At 43.4% G+C, this 25,163-nt stretch overlaps 1 protein-coding gene across 1 annotated transcript; it reads left to right on the top strand.

The window, feature by feature from the left end:
- Positions 1 to 15,356: 15,356 nt before the first annotated feature.
- On the top strand, positions 15,357 to 18,318 carry LOC127311992 (protein MAIN-LIKE 2-like). Its single transcript, XM_051342468.2, has 5 exons — positions 15,357 to 15,682; positions 16,415 to 17,072; positions 17,149 to 17,430; positions 17,515 to 17,734; positions 17,811 to 18,318. Exons 2-4 carry the CDS (start codon positions 16,791 to 16,793, stop codon positions 17,668 to 17,670), a joined length of 720 nt encoding a protein of 239 aa, XP_051198428.1. The 5' UTR covers positions 15,357 to 15,682; positions 16,415 to 16,790; the 3' UTR covers positions 17,671 to 17,734; positions 17,811 to 18,318.
- The last annotated feature ends 6,845 nt before the right edge of the window (positions 18,319 to 25,163 follow it).

Below are 25,163 nucleotides of genomic sequence, written 5' to 3'. Positions count from 1 at the left end.
TTTCAGTAAAATATTAACTTCGGCTTTTGTTTCGTCCAATTCTGAGAATATTTCCTGTACAACTTTTCTGAAATACAAAAACAGCAGAAAACAGGGAACTGGCACTGTGGCATCTTGTTAATATGTTAGTGCCGGAAATCATGTAAAAGTGCAACGAAGTTTAAACCAAACATATATGAATTGGTGTAAAACAAGCATGGAGCATCAAAAATTATAGATACATTTGAGACGTATCACCAACCCACCCATTCACCGGCGCATGAGAGAAACACGCCACCATCTTCCGCCTCAATGTAGCGCATCTATCTTTATAGATGTTTTTCTGATGTCAAACAGATCTATAACCATCTGTATCGACTAGAGCATAATCATGTGTTGGACATGATCAACTCACTTCTCAACTACTCTCTCATTTTGGATACCAATCTTTGATTAGATGGATCCATAACGTTAGGAATCTCCCGTCCAGATGCTATATCCATATGGAATCTATCTCCAATAGCATTGAATACTACTCTTGTTGTATTAAGGATCTTTGGAGCATAAATCCATAATGAAAACCTTGTGTTAAGCTACCCTAAGGCATGGCTAAAGATGTATGGCTACATATAACCTCCAAGATTGAGTGCTTGCTCAGGTAACTAAGTTGTAACAGTTAAGCTTTTACTAGATTGCATATGCTAAACTAATCTCCATGTATATTATAGCCTCGCAAGGTCTCTTTGATCAAATTGATTTCTCCAATGTCACCCTTCCAATTTAAGTATCGAATTTTCATTTGACATTAGAATGATCCTTACAATCCTTTGATCATAGGGCTTGGGTTCCACTTGGCTAATCCAAATCCATGGTTAAGCAATGTACAACATGTACTACACTATCCTCTTAGAATTTCCATTTAGCTATGCGAACATACTATTATACTTCTTGCTTCCTAAAGACAACTAATGAAGAATCGTCCCTATTAATGGTTCTATCTCCATGTGGCTTGAATAACACTTCCACATAACTCGTCTAGTAAATTTAGGATTTAGTAACCTCTCCAATTTCTAGGTTAACTAGATAACATCCTAAGGTTCTAACTTAAGAGATGTTAATATCTCTTGAACAGGTATAGATCGCTCCCTCTGGTTTGTGGTGTGAATAGAGTACACTACAAGAAAAATAGCATGCAGAGACACTATTTTAGTCTCCTAGAGACATTATCTCCACCTCTACATTAGAGTAGAGGCGCTTGTTAAGTGTCACATAAGTGCCACTATGGGCAGTATGTCTAGGGCTAAAAGACACATATAGAATGTCTTTACATACTGCAAGACATTTCGTAGAGGCACTACATATTGTCTATAGATTATATGAGACATTAGTAAGGACACTTCTTATGTCATTATTCTCTATCATAGACAAAAATAAATTATAAAAACATTGGAAGGAACCCTTGAACTCAAGATCTTTAGGAAAAGTTTGTACTCACCTAACCACTTAGCCAAACAACATCATGCTAAGTCTCTTAAAGAAAATTTTATTAGCACTATATTGAATGTCTCAAAACTATGTAAAATGCCTCTACAGAATGTAAATAGTGTCTCAAACTATATCTCGTGCTATAATGTAAGGTCATTTCAGGAAGTGTCTTAAAATGCCTCTCAATGACTTTTGGCGGCAATTTATTAAGTGTCTCATTGAACCCCTTTAAACGCGCATTTGATACTCACGACAAAAATGTCTCAAGTAGTGTCTCTACAATTAAGACACTTCACATGGTGTCTAAAAGAAGTTTCTCTACATCAGGGAAAGTGCATCTACATGATTATTTAACAATTTCATAGAGGCAAATAATAAAGTGCCGATAGATATATAAGTGCCTCTACAAGCAGTTTTTGTTGTAGTGTAGTTGGATAAAGAAAAAATAGAATAGATCAAGATGTCATGATAAGACTTGTGTTGATTTCCTTGACATGAGTTCAAGAATTTGATTTAAGAAATACCATGATGATTATGGTAGGAAAGGATATTGAATTCTAAAATGATATGTTAACATTTTAGTTCTACCTCACTTCAATCTCTTCTTACTATTGTAAACTCTCGCTACCAAAAACAAAAGTTTTTAACTAAGGTCATATTGAAGTTTATCGCCCTCAACTTGATGATCTACTTCAATTCCATCAACTTAAGTGAAACGTCAATCACTTTGATAAGTTTTAATCAAAAGCGCGAAATTTTCTAAGATTTTCTATGTACGAGTGCAATGCACACATCGGATTCCTATTTATTTCTAGTCTCTGATCTTAGGATGTTACTCCATGGGCCCGTGCTCTATTTGGTCTCGTTGGATTCAACTAAAAAATCCAAAGCATGTTCTTTGACTTAGCCCTTTTTTAAGTCCTGAAACTCCCTGAAAGTCAAAAATACTAATAGAAAGTTTATATGCCATCTAGAGTTAAATACCAAAGTAATGGGTTTTTCTGGAAATGCCGTAAATCAATAAAAACAGTGGTAATAACCCTAACTAAGATGCAAATATATTCAGATATATAACCTAATAAACTACAAAATTCATGGATACATTTTACATGTATCACCATGCTAGGCTGCACCCCCCCTTTTGTTTGAGGGGCAAGGGAGACTAGTGGGGGCCTGGGTGTCAGCCCGTTGCTTCCTACCTTCGGCTTCTCTCTAGTCTGACCGTCCGCGACACTACTGTTGTTCACGTCACTACCACTACGACTGCGGGGGAGTGTTAGAGATATATTTGGTAGATATGTATTTGGTAGTATATGATTTGTAATCATTTCCTACCTTATCTCTAGGATAGCCTTCTTGGCTCCCAAGACTTGTACCCCTATATATATGTAGGATAACGTAGCATAGAAAACAAAAAAATTTCCTACCGCGAACACGCAATCCAAGCCAAGATGCAATCTAGAAGACGGTAGCAACGAGGGGGTATCGAGTCTCACCCTTGAAGAGATTCCAAAGCCTACAAGAGGAGGCTCTTGTTGCTGCGGTAGACGATCACTTGCCGCTTGCAAAAGCGCGTAGAAGATCTTGATCACGATCGGTTCCGGCGCCACGAACGGGCAGCACCTCCGTACTCGGTCACACGTTCGGTTGTTGATGAAGACGACGTCCACCTCCCCGTTCCAGCGGGCAGCGGAAGTAGTAGCTCCTCTTGAATCCGACAGCACGACGGCGTGGTGTCGGTGGCGGTGTAGAAGTCCGGCGGAGCTTCGCTAAGCAAACCGGACAATATGAAGTGGAGGAGCAAAGCTAGGGTTTGGGAGGGGGTGGCCGGCCACTCAAGGGGGGGCGGCCAAGCTATGGTCTTGGGGTGGCCGGCCCCCTCCCTTGGCCCCTCATTATATAGGTGGATCCCAAGTGTTGGTGTCCAAGTCTTCGAATAAGACCCGAAACCAAAACCTTCCATAGGAGGGGGCAAACCTAGCCCAACTAGGACTCCCACCCAAAGGTGGGATTCCCACCTCCCATGTGGGGGGTGGCCGGCCCCCTATGGTGGAGTCCACTTGGGACTCCACCCCCACTAGGGCTGGCCGGCCATGGAGGTGGAGTCCCTTGTGGACTCCACCTTCCTTGGTGGTTTCTTCCGGACTTTTCTAGAACCTTCTAGAACCTTCCATAGAACCTTCCGCGACATTTTATTTCACATAAAATGACATCCTATATATGAATCTTATTCTCCGGACCATTCCGGAACTCCTCGTGATATCCGGGATCTCATCCGGGACTCCGAACAAATATTCGAACTCCATTCCATAATTCAAGTGCTACCATTTCAACATCCAACTTTAAGTGTGTCACCCTACGGTTCGAGAACTATGCGGACATGGTTGAGTACTTACTCCGACCAATAACCAATAGCGGGATCTGGAGATCCATAATGGCTCCCACATATTCAACGATGACTTTAGTGATCGAATGAACCATACACATATATTACCAATTCCCTTTGTCTCGCGATATTTTACTTGTCCGAGGTTTGATCTTCGGTATCACTCTATACCTTGTTCAACCTCGTCTCGACAAGTACTCTTTACTCGTACCGTGGTATGTGGTCTCTTATGAACTCATTCATATGCTTGCAAGACATTAGACGACATTCCACCGAGAGGGCCCAGAGTATATCTATCCGTCATCGGGATGGACAAATCCCACTGTTGATCCATATGCCTCAACTCATACTTTCCGGATACTTAATCCCACCTTTATAGCCACCCATTTACGCAGTGGTGTTTGGTGTAATCAAAGTACCTTTCCGGTATAAGTGATTTACATGATCTCATGGTCATAAGGACTAGGTAACTATGTATCGAAAGCTTATAGCAAATAACTTAATGACGAGATCTTATGCTACGCTTAATTGGGTGTGTCCATTACATCATTCACACAATGACATAACCTTGTTATTAATAACATCCAATGTTCATGATTATGAAACTAATCATCCATTAATCAACAAGCTAGTTTAAGAGGCATACTAGGGACTTCTTGTTTGTCTACATATCACACATGTACTAATGTTTCGGTTAATACAATTCTAGCATGATATATAAACATTTATCATAAACATAAAGATATAAATAATAACCACTTTATTATTGCCTCTAGGGCATATCTCCTTCAGTCTCCCACTTGCACTAGAGTCAATAATCTAGTTTACATTTGTAAAGATATAACACCTTGGCCTTATGGTGCTTTATCATGTATTGCTCATGGGAGAGGTTTTAGTCAACGGATCTGACATGCTCGTAAACGTATGTATTTTGTAATTCATTTGCGTCTTAACGCATCACTCATTTCCAAATGAGTCGGCATTAAATATGTTTGGTCTTACGGTGGAACCTTAATTCCGCGGTCTGAAATATGTCACTAATATTGTCACACACAATATAGCTTCAAAGTTCTGACTCTGTCGGAACTACACCAAGCTCTCAAAGAACCTCTTGACTTAACATCCTTTGTCATTGTCAAAACAATGACATACTCTGCCTTCTTTTGTAGAATCCGTCGCGATATTTAGAACTCTTCTAAATCTAGCATAGACAACTTCTAGCTCATTGTGCTACCTTTTAAAACAATACTTAGTCTAATTTGAGATTTGAAATTTTATTTTCATATGTGACAAAACCAATATCGGTGTAACACCTTACAGCGATTTGTTTGTCATTACTTCATACAAAAATATATATATATATCCTTAGTTCTTCTAAAGTACTCAAGGATATTCTTACTGTCGTCCCATGATCATCTTATGAATCATTCCGGTATATGCTCATAACATTTTAGAGCACAAGATATCTGATTATGTACATATTATTCATGATCTAAAATCACTCATGTGTTTTTACTCATCGAGTGTCAGATACACTCAAATCTTGTTAAAACTTCACATGATAAGAACATTTTCTTAATATTTCTATATTGAACTACTTCAATATCCATTCTATGTACTTTGACTTAAACTTATTATGTGTTTCAATCTATCTTCATAGATCTTGACACAAAATTTGTTTCAGTCCATATCCTTTCATTGAAGTTAATTTCTCAATGAAACCTTTTTAATCAAGTATATAATTACATCATTTATAACCAATTATATGTCATCTACATAAAGTATTATAAATATGTCTCAGCGCTCCCACTTAATTTCTTGCAAATGCAAGCCTCTTCATCGTTTCTGATGAAATCAAAAACTCTTTGACTATTTCATCTGGTGAAGATTCCAACTCCGTGATACTTACTTCATCCAATTGAAGTTTGTATACCTATCTAGTATTCCACAGACCAGCAAAACTCTTGGTTGTATCTTGTATACACCTTTAATACATACTTCTGATAAGTAATGTATTTTGCCATCCTACTAACATATTTCATAAAGGAAATATGTAGTGATTACTAGAATAATCCATATAGACTTTAAGCATTGCTACGGAAGATCTAATCTTGTCGTAGTCAACTCTTTGAACTTTGTCGTAAACAACTTTTCAACAAGTTGAACTTCTTCAAGGATATTTCATCCAAGTCCATCAATTTTATAGATCCTTTTACTTTCAAAAAGTATTCATCTATCTTGGATTTCATGGCGAATAGCCATTTTAACGGAGTCAGGGCCCATCATAACTTCTTTGTTTGTAGTTGGTTTATCATTGTTCAAAATCAATCCTTTGTTCACAAATCACTTATTTGATCACAAAGTAAACCATACCTACAAGGTTCAATATGTACTTCGATCTCCATGGCTAAAACACTTTGTAGTCATGGGAGCTATGATCGTTGTGGCCGCTTCCGAAACCAATTCCGATGCTGCGCTACTCTGATCATTATGCTCAGATTCATAAACCTTATCTAATTATATTGTCCTCCCACTCAATAACTTCACTAGAAACAATTTCTCAGAAATTAGAAATATTGACAAACACTTTTGTCTTTGTCTCATGGGAAGAATTCCCAATTAAAACTCTGGGATAACCAACAAAGACATTCATCCGATTTTGGTTGAAAACTCTTAGACCAAAATTTAAAGAAAGGACTATTAAGGTTTATACCTATGCCATAACTCGTATGGTGTCATTTCAACGGATCATGATGATGCTCTATGCAGTGTAAAAGCGGTAGTCACTAAAGCATAATCCACAAAAATATAATGGCATCAATATTTTATCTCATCATTGATCCAACAAAGTTTGGATATATCTCTTGGATACTTCATCATCACTATGATACTCCAAGAAACATAAGTTGTAGAACAATTTCATAACTCTCTTAGATGTTTGCTAAAACTCGTAATTCAAATATTTTCACCATGATCCAATCATAGATATTTGACTTTTCTATTACGATGATTTCCACTTCATGCTGAAATTTATTTGAATCCTATTCAAATGTTTCAAACTTTTCCTTATTGAATATATCCACATATATACTCAATTCATTGTTTGAAGGTTTTCATGAAATAGAAGAATCTCCCGCACACAACTATGCCTAGTGAACCATATACATCATTATGTATTTTTCCACTAAGTTTGTTGCCCGTTCAACTCTTGGCCTATGAACGGTATTTTAATCATTCTCTTTAGAAAAGATTTGCAAGCGTCAAATGATTCAAAAATCAAGTGACTCCAAAAATCCATTTGCATGGAGTTCCTTCATGCGTTTCTTTCTAACATGACCCAAATGGCGGTTCCACAAATAAGTGGAATTCAAATCATTTGCCTTATGGCATTTTAGCGTCAGTTTTATGTATGTGTGTTTCACCATTAAGATTTATAATAACTTATCCATCGTACATGGAGTAATGTCATAATTTGAACAACTCATTGTTTTTTCTTTTGACCAGAGCAAAATAACAATTATTAAGTTCTTTATTATAAATTCTAAGGGCTAGATAGAATGCCAACGACGAACACAATAACACTTTATTTTGTTTCAGACGTGCATTCCTATCATATTCCTTGTCAGTCACTTAGGCCATTGTATTCTTGTATTGCGTTGTTTTGTATGACACTTCATACCAACTAATATGGTACTAATACCCAAGAATTTCATAGTGTGACTTAACTAGGAATACAACCATAACATGTATATCATTTATATACACCTGAGCTAGACTTTCTAGTCTTTTCTTTTCTTTTTGCCAAAATATCTTTTGCAGTTTCTCTTTTAGCTTTCCTCATTATTCAGAAAATACTTCAACATCATTAACTTCTAGGTTTGTTGGTCAAATACCAATAACCTTGAGGTTCTTACTTTGAAGTTGATCATCATATGATAAGTGTTCCGGATTTCACTATTAGTAACCTTGTAATATGATGAACAATTTCACTCATAATTTTATCCATTGTATCATGATGACTTTCTGAGACCATGTCTGTACATGCTAGGCTCATAAAGTTTTAACCTTGGTATTCGCATGTGCAAATCTGGCTTGCACCCGTTGTATGCACACGTAGAATCTATCACACCCGATCATCACGTGATGCTTCGATACGACGAGTCTTAGCAACGGTGCATACTAAGGATGATAACTTCATGGATATACGAATATCATTAGTGCCCCAATAGTTGGAGGATTGTGACGCCTGGCGTCTTCAACCTTCATACATTCCCATAAAACTTATGAGTTTATGTAGTCTCACCATATAATATTCTATCATCTTGCAATAAGGTCTTAGATATCTCATATATCTCATACCTTGATTATTTCTGAAAACTAAATTTTCAGCTCCTTACTTTTCAAACAAATTTGAACTTCAAGTTTGACGGAGACAAGATAACTTTAGGTACTATTTGAAACCATAGCTTATTGAATCAACAAAATGAGGTTTACTAAAAGTTTGCAATAGGACTTAATCAATTCTTGATTCTTTAACAATACGGTACCAATCCGTAAAGTTTCTTATCAGATTTTAACAGTATTTCTATCTCAATTACAAGACTAGCGCATAGTAGTAAACGGATGCCAATACTACAAAATTAATTCAAAATACTACTCAGACTATGTTTATGATAATTAGTTCATGTTTTAATCTAATTACTAATGAACTCCCACTTAATACAACATCCCTCATAGTTGTTAAGTGGTACACGATCCAAATCCACTACACCAAAACCGATCATCACGTGAGATGATGTAGCTTCAATGGTGAACATCAACATGTTGATCATATCATCCATATGACTCGTGTTCAACCTTTCGGTTTCCGTTGTCCCGAGGCCATGTCTGTACATGCTAGGCTCGTCAAGCAAACCCAAGTATTCCGCGTGTGCAACATGGCTTACACCCGTTGTATGTGAACGTTGAATCTATCACATCCGATCATCACGAGATGCTTCGAAACGACGAACTGTTACAACGGTGCATACGAGGGGAGAACACTTTATTATCTTGATATTAATGTGAGGGATCATCTTATAATGCTACCGTCGCGATCTAAGCAAAATAAGATGCATAAAAGGATTAACATCACATGCAGTTCATATGTGATATGATATGGCCCTTTTGTCTTTGCGCCTTTGATCTTCATCTCCAAAGCACGGACATGATCTCCATCATCTTCGGGCATGATCTCCATCATCGTCGGCGTAGCGTCAAGGTTCATGGCGCCGTCTTCATGGTTGTTCACCTCATGTAGCAACTATTACAACTACTTTGAAATACTACTCAACATGAAATTTAAAGACAACCATAAGGCTCCTGCCGGTTGCCACAATACAATAATGATCATCTCATACATATTCATCATCACATTATGGCCATATCACATCACCAAACCCTGCAAAAACAAGTTAGACGTCTCTAATTTGGTTTGCATATTTTACGTGGTTTAGGGTTTTCGAGTAAGATCTAATCTACCTACGAACATGAACCACAACGGTGATACTAGTGTTGTCAATAGAAGAGTAAATTGAATCTTCACTATAGTAGGAGAGACAGACACCCGCAAAGCCTCTTATGCAATACAAGTTGCATGTTGAACGAGGAACAAGTCTCATGAACGCGGTCATGTAAAGTTAGTCCGAGCCGCTTCATCCCACTATACCGCAAAGATGCAAAGTACTCAAACTAAAGATAACAAGAGCATCAACGCCCACAAAACCATTGTGTTCTACTCGTGCAACCATCTATGCATAGACACGGCTCTGATACCACTGTAGGATAACGTAGCATAGAAAACAAAAAATTTCCTACCGCGAACACGCAATCCAAGCCAAGATGCAATCTAGAAGACGGTAGCAACGAGGGGGTATCGAGTCTCACCCTTGAAGAGATTCCAAAGCCTACAAGAGGAGGCTCTTGTTGCTGCGGTAGACGATCACTTGCCGCTTGCAAAAGCGCGTAGAAGATCTTGATCACGATCGGTTCCGGCGCCACGAACGGGCAGCACCTCCGTACTCGGTCACACGTTCGGTTGTTGATGAAGACGACGTCCACCTCCCCGTTCCAGCGGGCAGCGGAAGTAGTAGCTCCTCTTGAATCCGACAGCACGACGGCGTGGTGTCGGTGGCGGTGTAGAAGTCCGGCGGAGCTTCGCTAAGCAAACCGGACAATATGAAGTGGAGGAGCAAAGCTAGGGTTTGGGAGGGGGTGGCCGGCCACTCAAGGGGGGGCGGCCAAGCTATGGTCTTGGGGTGGCCGGCCCCCTCCCTTGGCCCCTCATTATATAGGTGGATCCCAAGTGTTGGTGTCCAAGTCTTCGAATAAGACCCGAAACCAAAACCTTCCATAGGAGGGGGAAACCTAGCCCAACTAGGACTCCCACCCAAAGGTGGGATTCCCACCTCCCATGTGGGGCGTGGCCGGCCCCCTATGGTGGAGTCCACTTGGGACTCCACCCCCACTAGGGCTGGCCGGCCATGGAGGTGGAGTCCCTTGTGGACTCCACCTTCCTTGGTGGTTTCTTCCGGACTTTTCTAGAACCTTCTAGAACCTTCCATAGAACCTTCCGCGACATTTTATTTCACATAAAATGACATCCTATATATGAATCTTATTCTCCGGACCATTCCGGAACTCCTCGTGATATCCGGGATCTCATCCGGGACTCCGAACAAATATTCGAACTCCATTCCATAATTCAAGTGCTACCATTTCAACATCCAACTTTAAGTGTGTCACCCTACGGTTCGAGAACTATGCGGACATGGTTGAGTACTTACTCCGACCAATAACCAATAGCGGGATCTGGAGATCCATAATGGCTCCCACATATTCAACGATGACTTTAGTGATCGAATGAACCATACACATATATTACCAATTCCCTTTGTCTCGCGATATTTTACTTGTCCGAGGTTTGATCTTCGGTATCACTCTATACCTTGTTCAACCTCGTCTCCTGACAAGTACTCTTTACTCGTACCGTGGTATGTGGTCTCTTATGAACTCATTCATATGCTTGCAAGACATTAGACGACATTCCACCGAGAGGGCCCAGAGTATATCTATCCGTCATCGGGATGGACAAATCCCACTGTTGATCCATATGCCTCAACTCATACTTTCCGGATACTTAATCCCACCTTTATAGCCACCCATTTACGCAGTGGTGTTTGGTGTAATCAAAGTACCTTTCCGGTATAAGTGATTTACATGATCTCATGGTCATAAGGACTAGGTAACTATGTATCGAAAGCTTATAGCAAATAACTTAATGACGAGATCTTATGCTACGCTTAATTGGGTGTGTCCATTACATCATTCACACAATGACATAACCTTGTTATTAATAACATCCAATGTTCATGATTATGAAACTAATCATCCATTAATCAACAAGCTAGTTTAAGAGGCATACTAGGGACTTCTTGTTTGTCTACATATCACACATGTACTAATGTTTCGGTTAATACAATTCTAGCATGATATATAAACATTTATCATAAACATAAAGATATAAATAATAACCACTTTATTATTGCCTCTAGGGCATATCTCCTTCAATATACTCTCCCGAGAGGCTCAATACAACATCTAACATATTCCACCAATCTCTGTCCCTCTCTATCATTCTACATGGTATCGGAGCGGCGCCGATCTTGATCTAGCCGCCGCCGCACTTCCGCACCGCGCCGCCCCCGGGGAGGTCGATCTCCATGATCTACTCCGGGGGCCGCGCAACCCGTATGAGGGTTCGTCCGCCGATCCGTTGATCCGCTGCCCTCGAGTCTTTTTTTTTCCAATCTGTAGATTGGTTTTCTTTTTGCTCCGCTGGTCGCTCGACCGATGTTTTCTTTTTGGTTTACCGATCATAGATCGGATTGAGTCGCCCACCGCCGCCATCATCGCGCGCCTCTACTCCGACAAAGGCATCGACCTGCACCGGCCATCAACCGCACGGCACAGCCGCACGCGCCGCACACGGGGCGCCCCTACGTGCATCGCAGCAGGCTGCTCTTGCTCGCGCGGTCTCCATCGCCGGTCTGTCTTCGTCGCCATCGACCGGGACATCATCGACAACGTCGCCATCGGCTCAGATATGCGCGTCGTCCATGCCATGGCGCGTACATTGCCGACGTCGGTCTGATCAACCGACCGCGCGCACGTCTCCGCCAAGCACGTCCCCGAGCACGCGCCTACCACCGATCGAGCTACGGGCTGCAGTTGCGTCGCCCTTCGGGCCGCAGCGCCTCCACCTTTGGTCCGCGCCACTGGCCTCCGACGCGCCTCCCAGGCGTGTACGTCGCTGGTGGCCTCCCGCCGCTGCACCGACTCGCGCCCTGCAGCTACGCCGGCCCCTCAAGCCGTGATGTCACCGCACGCAGTCTACTTCGCCGTCCCCCGCGCACCGACGTCCAAGGCCACCACAGCGCCGCTCCTTCGGCGCGGGTAGCCTCCGTCCGGGCATGGTCTTCGTCACGCCGTCGGGTCTTCCTCGCCTACTTCGTGTACCGCCGCCGCGCCTCCACCCCAGGTCGCCGCTGGGCTCGCCAACCACTCCAGGTCGCGCTGGGCTCGCCGACCACCGCAACGCCCATCTAGGCGTCCAGCATGACCACCGCGGGTCACCGCTGGGTTAGCCGCCTTCTACGTCTTCGTACACTACAGCTTTGCCGCCAGCGTCCTCGCCTCTTCCCTAACTACGCCACCTGCTTCTCGACTCCGACACGCGTCGTCGAGACCTCCTCTGCTAGTCTACTCCGACATGGCGCGCACTTTGTACTGTTCCTTGCCCCCGCACGCCCGGTACCGGCAACACCGGCACGTACCTTCGTCCCCGACGCGTCCCCGGGCCTGGCAAGCTCGGACCGGCGTCTCGTCTTTATCGGCTTCGACAACGTCTTCATCGGCATCGCCACTACGACTGCCTCGACCGCGTCACCGACGAGTTCTTCTATGCGTACTGGGTTCTGGCAAAACTAGAGTATGCCTTCGTCCCCGACGTGCGCCTGGTTCTGGCAAAACTATGGTTGCACTTCGTCCTCGATGGCTCAGACTGCATCGACTTCGGCATCGACCATCTCCACGACTGCCTCGGCGCGTCTCCGTCACTCTCCTCGCACACCACCTCGCCTGCGGCTACATCGACACCGGCACCCGGTCACGACATTGACCACGGCATCCCCTCGCGCGGCTACCTTGACCAAGTTTGCAACACCCACGCTCTCGGCTACCTCGACATCGGCACAAAGGGCTATCACCTCACATGAGCACCTCGGCTCTTCTACAGTCCAAGCATCCGCGACGCAACATCGTCCACGACGCTCCCGCTACGACTGCGGGGGAGTGTCAGCCCGTTGGTTCCTACCTTCGGCTTCTCTCCAGTCTGACCATCCGCGACGCTACTGTTGTTCACGTCACTACCGCTACGACTGCGGGGGAGTTTTAGAGATATATTTGGTAGATGTGTATTTGGTAGTATATGATTTGTAATTACTTCCTACCTTATCTCTAGGATAGCCTTCTTAGCTCCCAAGACTTGTACCCCTATATATACTCACCCCAGAGGCTCAATAAAACATCCAACATATTCCACCAATCTCTGTCCCTCTCTATCGTTCTACACTGGGGGGTCACACCTGGTGGAGTCGGATTCCTGCCAGGGCTAGCTAGCCCACCACTTGGCCACCTATTTAAGGGGGGCACACGGCCATTGCACACAAGCAAGCCCTAGCCGCACCCCTCCTTGGCTACCGCTTCTCTCGCTCTTGTAGATCTGATCTTTTGCTGTGTCTCTTATCAGATATGTGTGGATACCTCTGAAATGTCGTGCTCTCGGCGTTCGTTCGAGCGAACCTTTGCGAGGAGAACACTCTCGTGGCTAGGAGGTACAACCTAGCTGCGGGAGTCGGAGGACTTCATCGACATCGTCAACTTCTTCGATGTGTTGACGTGCTCGTCGAGGGTACAATCTCGTTGCCTACACCTTGATAGTTGTACCTTGGTTTGGTTCGTGTGCGGTAAATTTTTGTTTTCCATAGCATGTTAACAACACGATTATCTCCATGCAGCAACACTGAGAGTCCAGCGATCCCCTGGAACTATCGTGAATAGTTATTTAATCTAATTCGTGCTTGATGAAGCAAATTCCGTCGAACAAGGAGGAAGCTTAAGTCGTCGACCCGAGCTTGCCGCTGGACAGCAACGATGCCAACGAGGTTGAAATAATTACCCTCTCCGCACAGTCTACATCGCTCATGCACGCAATGCCGGTCGAACATTTCAAATGGAGGAACGAGATCCTCAGACTTAGGAGCAACAACTGCAGAGGGACATCCTCGCTTGTGGTTCGCTTGATGTTCATCGGACGGAAGCAGCTCCAACGCGCTGGAAACGCTACGACGTGTGTCGGCCAAATCCCGTATCAACGAACGCGAGGCAGGAACCGCATGGTCTAGCTCAGGGAAAGGCTCGAGGACAATAATACAAAAGGCGTGTGAAGCTGAAGGAAGAAACGAGGGGAGAAGGAGATCGCCAGAACCCGGAGCGGAGGCGCTGCTCTGCTCGTCAACCTCAGCTAATATCTGTAGCCTAACTCTCTGATCTGTTCAAGTTGTAGTACATAGTAATACCGTCCCAATGGTATCTCACTTGCACAATTTGATCAGCGGAGTAACAGTTTTACCCACAATATCAGCTCTTTTGGAGATTGATTTTGTCAGAATTAAACTGTGTACTGAATGCTGTAGTGATTTCTCTGAACATATTCAATTACAACAGCAGGATGAAATTCAGTTAACAACTCTTCCTGCAGTACATGGCTACAACAGCGGCGGCAACACAGAGGATGAGTGTGGCGGCCACGAAACGGACTCCTGCTCCTTCACTCGCCATCCTCGACCATGGTTGAGACGACCTCGACGGCGTGGTGCGCCGTCCACGACCGTGAAGCTGGTCGCGCAGGCGAGCGAGTGCGCCAGTGCAGCGGCAGCGCAGAGCTAGAGCATGGCTACCAGGATGAGATGGGCGCTGGTTCAGAGTGGCCTCGACAGCGTCGTGCAGCCGCTACGACCGTGGAGCAGGCGACGGCGAGTGACGGCGAGTGGAGGGGGGGAAGGAGATTGAATCTCAGTTTTTTGTAATTTTTTCTTTGTCGTACTGTCCTTCAGCTAGCTATGCTCGGTTGCTCACATGCTACCTTTCGTCTGAACATCCCTAGGTTCTGAGGCGATTTACACAAAATGAACTCCGCTCGAAAATATTTCACCAGATAACCCTTTTGTATAACTCCCTCTCATGGGGCGCCATGCTAGATACTACGACGCCCTGGTCAAGGGCGTCGTCCTGTTATAGTTGACCCGCCACATCGACGAGTCCGGGCCCACGTGTTTGCACGCATGGCGCCTTGTACAGGGGCGCTATGGTGGCACGGCGCCCTAGCCCGGGGCACCATACCCTTTGATCTGGTCCCAAGCCCAGGCCCGCCCGGTCGTGGTCTCAGTGTGTCGTGACCCTCACCACGCCTCCCCGACCGCCGTCGCCCCGTCGTCTCCGCCGTGCTCGCCACCGCTACCGCCCCCGTCGTAACCGCCGTCGCCGCCACCGCCTGCCATATCTCCCCCCGCCCCCGCCGTCTCTCTCAGTCGGCGGCTCGGTGCTCGTCGCCATCTCGATGCTCGCCGGCGCCGCCATGGAGTTCAGCCGCGCGAGCTCCCCTCCGTGTTGAAGGCTGGAGCCGGCCTCCGTCTGGCATCCCTAGGGCACCCATATGGAGTCTGATTCCTCAAGGTACAATGCATCATCCCTTCTCTATCTTGTTTTTAATCTACGTTTTATTTGAATCTTACATTGTTCTTAGAAATTTGATTTGCTCATTGTGTCCTGCTGAAATTGGGCTGGAGGTACTAATTACTAGTTATACAGCGCCGTACTTAGGTTCATCCAATAGGATGCATAGGACACCAGGTCCAAACCCATTTTCTTTGATGTATTACATGTTTTTACAGTGAGTGAAACCCCAACTTCAAAGCTACAAACAAGCATCTCTAACTTAATCTGTTGCAGGTAATTAAGTAAGTAAGATTTTCCAACTCCAAGATTTTTCCCTGATGTGTATTTGGCATAAAGTTCCCTGATGTGTATTTGGCATAAATTTTGGTGTCAGGTGTTGTAGTTGGCATAAATTTTTTTGCACAAATGATCTTATTGAAAAGAACTATATGTATGTCAGGTTTATTTTTTATCCTAGCATAAAATTGGCTATTAGTCTTTGTTTGTTGCCATTAATCAAGTAGCTATTTGTAAGTTGAAGTTAAAAAGTAGTATACTACTCCAGTAGCTATTTGTAAGTAGAATGCAAAACTACTTTCAGTGTAATTTTATTTATAATGTCTTCTCATATTGCTCCTGTACATGTTGCCCTCGTGGAATTTCTGTCAGTAGTAGCATATATTACTATGTGAACAGTAGCTACTGCTGTGTGAAGTCATACCATGACTAATTTTTGGGCTTATTTTGCAGGTATTCTCTCATCGATTACTCATACGATGAACTCCACCGTGCGCGGTTTATGGAGGAGGAAGGAAGGGTTTTTGACCAGCTCCACCTGAGGTCCGGTGGGGTTAATGACAAGATGAAGTATGACGAGCGATACACGAAGCATATCCGGCAGACTGGGCTTCTCCCTTTCATCACACTCGTGTCTCGTTGGACGCCGAAGATGAACCCTTGTTTGATCATGGCACTCGTTGACCGATGGCGTCCCGAGACACATTCTTTTCACTTCCATTGTGGGGAGATGACCGTGACTCTGCAGGACGTTTCTATGATCCTTGCACTTCCTATCAAGGGTGAACCTATTTGATTTAGCACTGATACTGAGGGATGGCGTGCCACTATGGAGGGCCTCATAGGGAAGGAACCAGGTGTTCCGAAGATGTCTGCCGGTGCAACTTATTCATGGATTGTTCAGAATTTTGGCCAGTGCCCAGGTGGATATGATGAAGATAGTGAAGTGGTGCAGCAGTATACCCGGGCATATTGTTGGTATGTAATCAGCCGGGTTCTTTTTTCTGACGCCACCGGAGATCGCGCTTCCTTTATGTGGCTTCAGTTGTTTGCTGGTTGGAAGCATGGACTCAGTTGGGGTACAGCTGCACTTGCTTATTTGTACCGCCAGGTAACCACTCAGTGTTTTGGAAAAATTCAAGTTTTCTCGAGTTGGGTGTACTTACATATTTTTTTCTTGTGTGCAGCTAGATGAGGCGTGCCGTAGGGGCACGGATCCAAAGGACCGGAGTAAGTCGAAGGAAGCTAATATTGGTGGTCCTATGATCCTCTTGTCTGATTGGTGTTGGGAGCGCTTGCCAGTTGGGCGGCCAACAGTTTTGGATTACGACCGGTGGGATGATCATGGTGATCCGGAGCGTATGGCTACATGGGCGTGTCATTGGGACAAGGTTGAAGGTTTCTTTGGTGTTTCGAAGACACACTACTTGCACTACGTCAACGAGCTCGATGTCATGATTCCAGAGCATGTAAGTTCATTCGCTTTTTTTCCTAGCCGTATTTCGATGTTCTAAAAAAACTACTAACCATATAGTTGATTGTTTTTTACACAGGTGACCTGGGAGCCATATGAAACAGCGGGTAATATTGGTCACGATATCTCATTCGCCTTGAACCCGAAGTGCCTAGACGAATCACATCTTTGGAAGTTGCGTGGCCCGTTAATTTGTTACTACGCGTGGAGTGGCATCTACCACACCGGGTTATGACACAGTTTGGCTTATATCAGGAGACCCCACCAAATTTCAAAGACACTTCTTTCCATCTTCACGGGTAATTACTTATGAAAAAACCTTGAAGTTATTTTGATTGTTCCAATGTACTGACAAAGATTACATTCTATGTGCAGCATCGACAAGATCAAGAAGAAGGGCGTAAAGAATTGGAGCAAGGAACATAAAGTACACATCAAGAGGTTCCTTCACAAGATCGATAAGATCGAGCAAAGAATGCTTAGAGGCACTCCACCTCCCGCCCCGCGGCCTTTCGATACCGCGGCATTCAACCGCTATCTCATGTGGTTTCGTGGTGTGGCTCGTACACAACTAAACCCGCCGGCATTTCAAAGTGAGGACAAATTGCTTGAACCCAATCCGGGTTTCGATGAGATGGCCAATTTGAAGTACAACAAGCTCATTAGGACTGGAAGACCCGCACAATTAGCGCCGATTGTGCGCTTTGCGGTATGTTTTCCTCTAGATCCAAAAATAACATAGTACCTCTAGATAAAAAATCATTAATCTACAAAAAGTGGTTGCTATGCTCTTTCTTATATTTCGTCCAAGGATGATCAACACAATAGAGATTTAGTATGGAAATTCACCAGCCCAGCCCCCGTTGGCTGCTGGTCTGTGTTCAAGAAGTTGCTGATCAGTTAGTGAAATGCTTGAATATGTTAATCTGGTTCCAAAATCATCCACTCTGTTTGTGGACAAATAGTGATCTGTTTCATCTAAAATTTCAATAATGGGAGGAACAAAATATGGTATCATCCTGATAGTGATTAATTCTATAATAAATCAACGCAAACTAAAATGAACTAATGTAAGCAGGTAAACATTTTAAGATGCCAGGACTTCGGCTTACACTTAAGATGCACCAACCTTTTTATCTATGAAATATATGCATATCAACGTGGACTAAATGGACAAAAATAATCGCAATGTGTTATCCTGAAGGTTTCCATTAAATATGAAAGTTTTGTCATAGAATGATAGTAGCCACTGATGGTTATTAAGACAAAAACCAGAGGCGTTAAAAAGAGCAGACCGTCCATGGCAACATGTATTCCCTTACAAAACACATTAGGCGTTAAAAAGAGCAGCCGTTCTGCCTACCGATGTACTCCGTACCAAAGTCTATGTGTTTACCAGACCAATTCAGCTGCCCATTTTATCATTGGAGAAATAATTAAGTTGTTGATACATCAATAGCATACATGACGACATGACGGATAAATGAGAAATGAAAACCGAGCTCTTGAAACATGTCATCAGTTGATACATCAATAGCATCAGTGCACATCCTCTGCTGAAGCTGCACATTGTTGGGACCAATGTGATCTTCTAACTTGAACAATGCTTGTTTTTCATAGCAAACCGAGCTCTCGAAACATGTCATCGAAGCCGGGGAGGCACTCAAGTACCCTCCGGGTGAAGAGTCCTACCATGCCCTTAAAGCATTTGCCGATGTATATCCTTGTATTGTGCTAGATTTATTGTCACTACTAGGAAAAGGCCTATTGCCGGCGCACCTATTTGGGCTACTGCCGGCGCACCAGAGCCCGCCGGTGCGAGGGCCGGTAGTAACTGGCTACTGCCGGCGCACCGCCCTGTACGCCGGCGGTAGTTCAGTTACTGCCGGCGCACCAGCCCTGCTTCGCCGGCAAAAGCCCTGTACCGCTGGCGCATGTGGTGGTGCGCCGGCAGTAGGGCTGCCGGCAGTGGCGCATGTCCTGTGCGCCGGCAGTAGGGCATGGAGGTGCGCCGGTGGTAACGTTCGAAAATACAATTTTTATAGCTTTTTCCAGCGTATTACAATGCTTATTTATACAGCAGTTCATATTTATACAGCAGTACATGCAATATGAAAAGCACATAGAGAGCCAAGTCTCATTTCGGTATCAATACACAAATAGGCAAGTCTCGTTTCAAAATGTTGATTCATACAACACACATGCAACACCGAACGACGAAGTTTCACAAAGTTAGAAGACTCGGTACATAGTCGTCACAAGTGTCGTCATACACCTCACAATGTAGGTACTAACCTAAACTACAATCACATAAAACATGACCATAGTCACGATGAGCATCATCACGAAGGCCATGGTCTTCATCCGGTTTCTCCTCATGTCCCTCATCTCTCCCGCTAGATAACACGCGTATCTTCCTTCCGCCGCCACCCTAGTGGGGTATCCCTTGTAGTTGTTGCCGCTGAAGCGGTGCACCTGTCTCCGACAGTCCTCCCAGTCGTCGTAGACTCCAGGAACCCTCCCCTTGTACACGACATATGTCGTCGGCATCTCTATGCACAAGACAAATAAAACGTCAGTACCAATGCAATTAACAAGTGCCAACTCAAATAAGAGACAAGTAGTATGAACTAAATAGCATGTGCCTCATACTTTGTTGGTCGAAACAAATATTAACATTCCGGGATGGTGTCAGCGAGGCCAGGTAGGATGCACAAGAGATTGATATTTGTGCCATCACACCAGGCTCGCTGGCTCCACCCCGAAGTGTACAAGTGACCAAACATTCTAATCATCGGCCAATGCAATTAAGAAGTGCCAACTCAAATAAAAGACAAGTAGCTAGTATGAACTAAATGGAATGCCTCATACTTTGTTAGTTGAAACAAATATTAATATTCCGGGATGGTGTCAGCGAGGCCAGGTAGGATGCACAAGAGATTGATATTTGTGCCATCACACCAGGCTCGCTGGCGCCACCCCGGAGTGTACAAGTGACCAAACATTCTAATCATCGGCCAATGCAATTAAGAAGTGCCAACTCAAATAAAAGATAAGTAGTACGAAGTAAATAGCGTGCCTTATACTTTGTTAGTTGAAACAAATATTAACATCCAGGAATGGAGTCAGTGAGGATAGGTAGGATGCACAATAGATTGATATTTGTGGCCATCACACCATGGCTCACTGGCTCCACCCCCGAGTGTACGAGTGACCGAACATTCTAATCATCGGCGAACTCCAAATACGAGCCAAGTAAGGGTCGAGTAAATGCAAATGATTAAGGTAAACACGCCATAATCTAGAAATATATAGCAAAGTAAATGAAATTATAGACATAGGTTCACATGCACATCCATACAAACTAAATAAAAGCGACAAGTCGATCGGGCCGGAATATATATAGCAATTACAGTACAGAAGTTCATAGACATATCGTTTAAGCTTAAGCAAAAGAGTTGCCGTCGTAGGATTAGGTTGTAGGCTTAGGGGGGAATGGACGGTAGCCCTTCAGCGTGTTGAATGGCCTGTCATCACGCGACATCTCCAAGCGGAGTTCTATCTCGTCATTAGGTGGTAGACCGTAGCCGTAGAAGAATGCGCCAGACCTATTGTTGACATCGTGCAGGATTGTCGTGCAAATCAACTGCTGGATGTGACCCCAGTTTTTTCTCAGCTCTCTATCGTCGACATCCGCCATGTTTTTTAACCTGTTTCTGAGAGTCTCTGGCAACAACATGTCATCTGCGTACTTTATGTACTCCTGCATCTGAAGGATGGCGTACCACGCGTCCATCCCATTGTCTCCCAACGACTGCCTGAGGCAGGCGAAGTTGGTTGTGTGGGTTAAGGCCAAGCTGAAGGGATTCGTAGCATAGAAAACAAAAAAATTCCTACCGCAAGAACGAATAACAAGCCAAGATCCAATCTAGTAGATGGTAGCAACGAGATGAAGATGAGACCAACCCTCGAAGATTTCCAAAGCCTACGAGATTAGATCTCGTTGTTGATGTAGTCGATCACTTGCCGCTTGCAAAAGCGCGTAGAAGATCTTGACGGTGCCACAATCGGGCAGCACCTCCGTACTCGGTCACACGTTCGGTGTTGATGACAACGTCCTTCTCCCCGTTCCAGCGGGCAGCGGAAGTAGTAGATCCTCCTCGGAATCCCGGCAGCACGATGGCGTGGTGGCGGTGGTGGTGGAGAACTCCGGCAGGGCTTTGCCTAAGCGATGTGGGAGAAGTATGAGGAGGGGGCGGCTACGGTTTGGGAAGAGGGGGCTCTCTTGGGCGCCGGCCTTGGGAGGCCTAGGTGGTGCGGCCAGGTGTAGTGCAGCCCCCTCCCTCTCCTCCTCATTATATAGGTGGAACCCCAAAGGTTTGCCCAAAGTCTTCGAATAAGACCCCAATTGAAAAACTGCCTTATGGACGAAACCTAGAGGGACAGGGACTCTCCCCTTCCCCCCTTGTTGGCCGGCCAAGGGTGGTGGAGTCCACCATGGACTCCACCCTCCCACTTGGTTGGCAAGTTAGGGTTGGTGGAGTCCAACCGGGACTCCACCTTCCATGGTGATTTCTTTCGGAAGGTTCTAGAACATTCTAGCACCTTCCATAAATGCACCGGATCATTTCCAAACTTGGAAAGTGACTTCCTATATATGAATATTATTCTCCGGACCATTCCGGACCTCCTCGTGATGTCCTGGATCCCATCCGAGACTCCGAACAAAATTCGAACTCCATTCCATATTCCATATCTACTTAAAACGACATCAAACCTTAAGTGTGTCACCCTACGGTTCGTGAACTATGCAGACATGGTCGAGACTCCTCTCCGATCAATAACCAATAGCGGGATCTGGAGATCCATAATGGCTCCCACACATTCAACGATAACTTAGTGATCGATTGAACCAATTACATACGATACCGATTCCCTTTGTCACGCGATATTTTACTTGTCCGAGGTTTGATCATCGGTATCTCCATACCTTGTTCAACCTCGTCACCGACAAGTACTCTTTACTCGTACCGTGGTATATCATCTCTTGTGAACTATTCACATGCTTGCAAGCTAATCAGACGACATTCCACCGAGAGGGCCCAGAGTATATCTATCCATCATCAGGATGGACAAATCCCACTCTTGATCCATATGCCTCAACTCATATTTTCCGAATACTTAATCCCATCTTTATAACCACCCATTTACGCAGTGGCGTTTGATGTAATCAAAGTACCCTTCCGGTATAAGTGATTTACATGATCTCATGGTCGAAGGACTAGGTAACTATGTATCGAAAGCTTATAGCAAGTTGAACTTAATGACTTGTTCTTATGCTATGCTTACTATGGGTGTGTCCATCACATCATTCACCTAATGATATGATCTTGTTATTAATAACATCCGATGTTCATGATCAGGAAACCATGATCATCTATTAATCAACAAGCTAGTTAAATGAGAGGCTTACTAGGGACTCTGGTTGTTTACACAACACACATGTATCAATGTTTCCGGTTAATACAATTATAGCATGGAGTGTAAACATTTATCATGAACACTAAGATATAACAATAACTATTTTATTATTGCCTCTCGGGCATATCTCCAACAGTCTCCCACTTGCACTAGAGTCAATAATCTAGTTTACATATGTAAAGATATAACACCTTGGCCTTCTGGTGCTTATCATGTCTTGCTCACGGGAGAGGTTTCAGTCAATGGTTCTGACACGCTCAGAAACGTATGTATTTTGCAATTCATTTGTGTCTCAACGCATCACTCATTTTCCAAATGAGTCGACATTAATCATATATGTTCAGTCTTCTGGTGGAACCTTAATTCCGCGGTCTAAAATATGTCACTAATATTGTCACACACAATATAGCTTCAAAGTTCTGACACTATCGGAACTACAGCAAGTTCTCAAAGAACTTCTTGACTTTAACATCCTCAGTCATTGTCAAAACAATGACATACTCTGCCTCCGTTTGTAGAATCCGTCACAATATCTAGAACTCATCAAAATCTAGCATTGTGCTACCTTCTAATGAACACTTAGCCTAATTGAGATTTGAAATTTATTTTTATATGTGACCAAACTAATATCGGTGCAACACCTTACAACGATTTGTTTGTCATTTCCCCATACAAAACTAATATCCTTGGTTCTTCTAAAGCACTCAGGGATATTCTTACTGTTGTTCAATGATCATCACATGAATCATTCTGGTATATGCTCCTAACTCTTTAGAGCACAGAACATCTGATTGTGTACATATTATTCGTGATCTAAAATCACTCATGTGTTTTTACTCATTGAGTGTCAGATACACTCAAGTCTTGTTAAACCTTCACATGAAAAGAACACCTTCTTAATATTTTTATATTGAACTACTTCAATCTTCATTCTATGTACTTTAACTTAAACTTATTATGTGTTTCAATCTATCTTCATAGATCTTGACACTAAATATGTTTCAGTCCATATCCTTTCATTGAAGTTGATTTTCAATGAAACCTTCTAATCATATCAGGTACATGATTTCATTATTTATAATCAACGATATGTCATCTACATAAAGTATTATAAACATGTCTCAGCGCTCCCACTTAATTTCTTACAAATGCAAGTATCTTCATCGTTTCTGATGAAATCAAAACTCTTTTATTATTTCATCCGGTGAAGATTCCAACTCCGTGATACTTACTTCATCCAGTGAAGTTTGTATATCTTTCTAGTATTCTACGGACTAGCAAAACTCTCAGCTGTATCTTGTATACACCTTTAATACACACTTCTGTTAAGGAATGTATTTTGCCATCCTACTAACATATCTCATAAAAGAAATATGTAGTGATTACTAGAACAATCCGCATAGATTATAAGCATCGCTGCTAAAGATCTAATCTTATCGCAGTCAACTCTTTGAACTTTGTCGTAAACAATCTTTTGACAAGTCGAGCTTCTTAAAGGATATTATATCCAAGTCTATTTATAGATCTATTTACTTTCAAAAAGTATTTTAGATACTATCTTGGATTTCATGGCTCTTAGCCATTATGACGGAGTCGGGGGCCATCATAACTTCTTTGTATGCAGTTGGTTTATCATTGTTCAAAATCAATCATTTGTTCACAAATCATTTATTTGATCACAAAGTAAACCATACCTACAAGGTTCAATAGGTACTTCGATCTCCATGACTATAACACTTTGTAGACATGGGAGCCATGATCGTCGTGGCCGCTTCCGGAACCATTTCCGATGCTGCGCTACTCTGATCATCATGCTCAGGTTCATCAACCTTATCAAGTTCCATTGTCCTCCCACTCAAATACTTTGCTAGAAACAATTTCTTGGAAATAAGTAAGAAACATCGACAAACACTTTTTTCTTTGTCTCCATAGTGGAAAGAATTCCCAATCATACTCTGGGATAACCAACAAAGACATTCATCCGATTTTGGTTGTAAACTTATTTACTTATGCTATGCATACCAAAATTTAAGAAAGGACTATTAGGGTTTATACCCATGCCATAACTCATATGGTGTCGTTTCAACGGATTTATGATGACGCTCTATTTGGTGTAAAAGCGGTAGTCTCTAAAGCATAATCCACAAAAATATAATGGCGTCATTTTATTTTATCTCATCATTAATCCAACAAGTTTTGGATACGTCTCTCGGATACTCCATCATCACTATGATACTCCAAGAAACG

Source organism: Lolium perenne, chromosome 7, assembly GCF_019359855.2.
Source record: "Lolium perenne isolate Kyuss_39 chromosome 7, Kyuss_2.0, whole genome shotgun sequence".
NCBI classification, from domain to species: Eukaryota; Viridiplantae; Streptophyta; class Magnoliopsida; order Poales; family Poaceae; genus Lolium; species Lolium perenne.
Note: the sequence above shows the minus strand (reverse complement) of the source record. Positions and strands in the feature narration are given on the sequence as shown.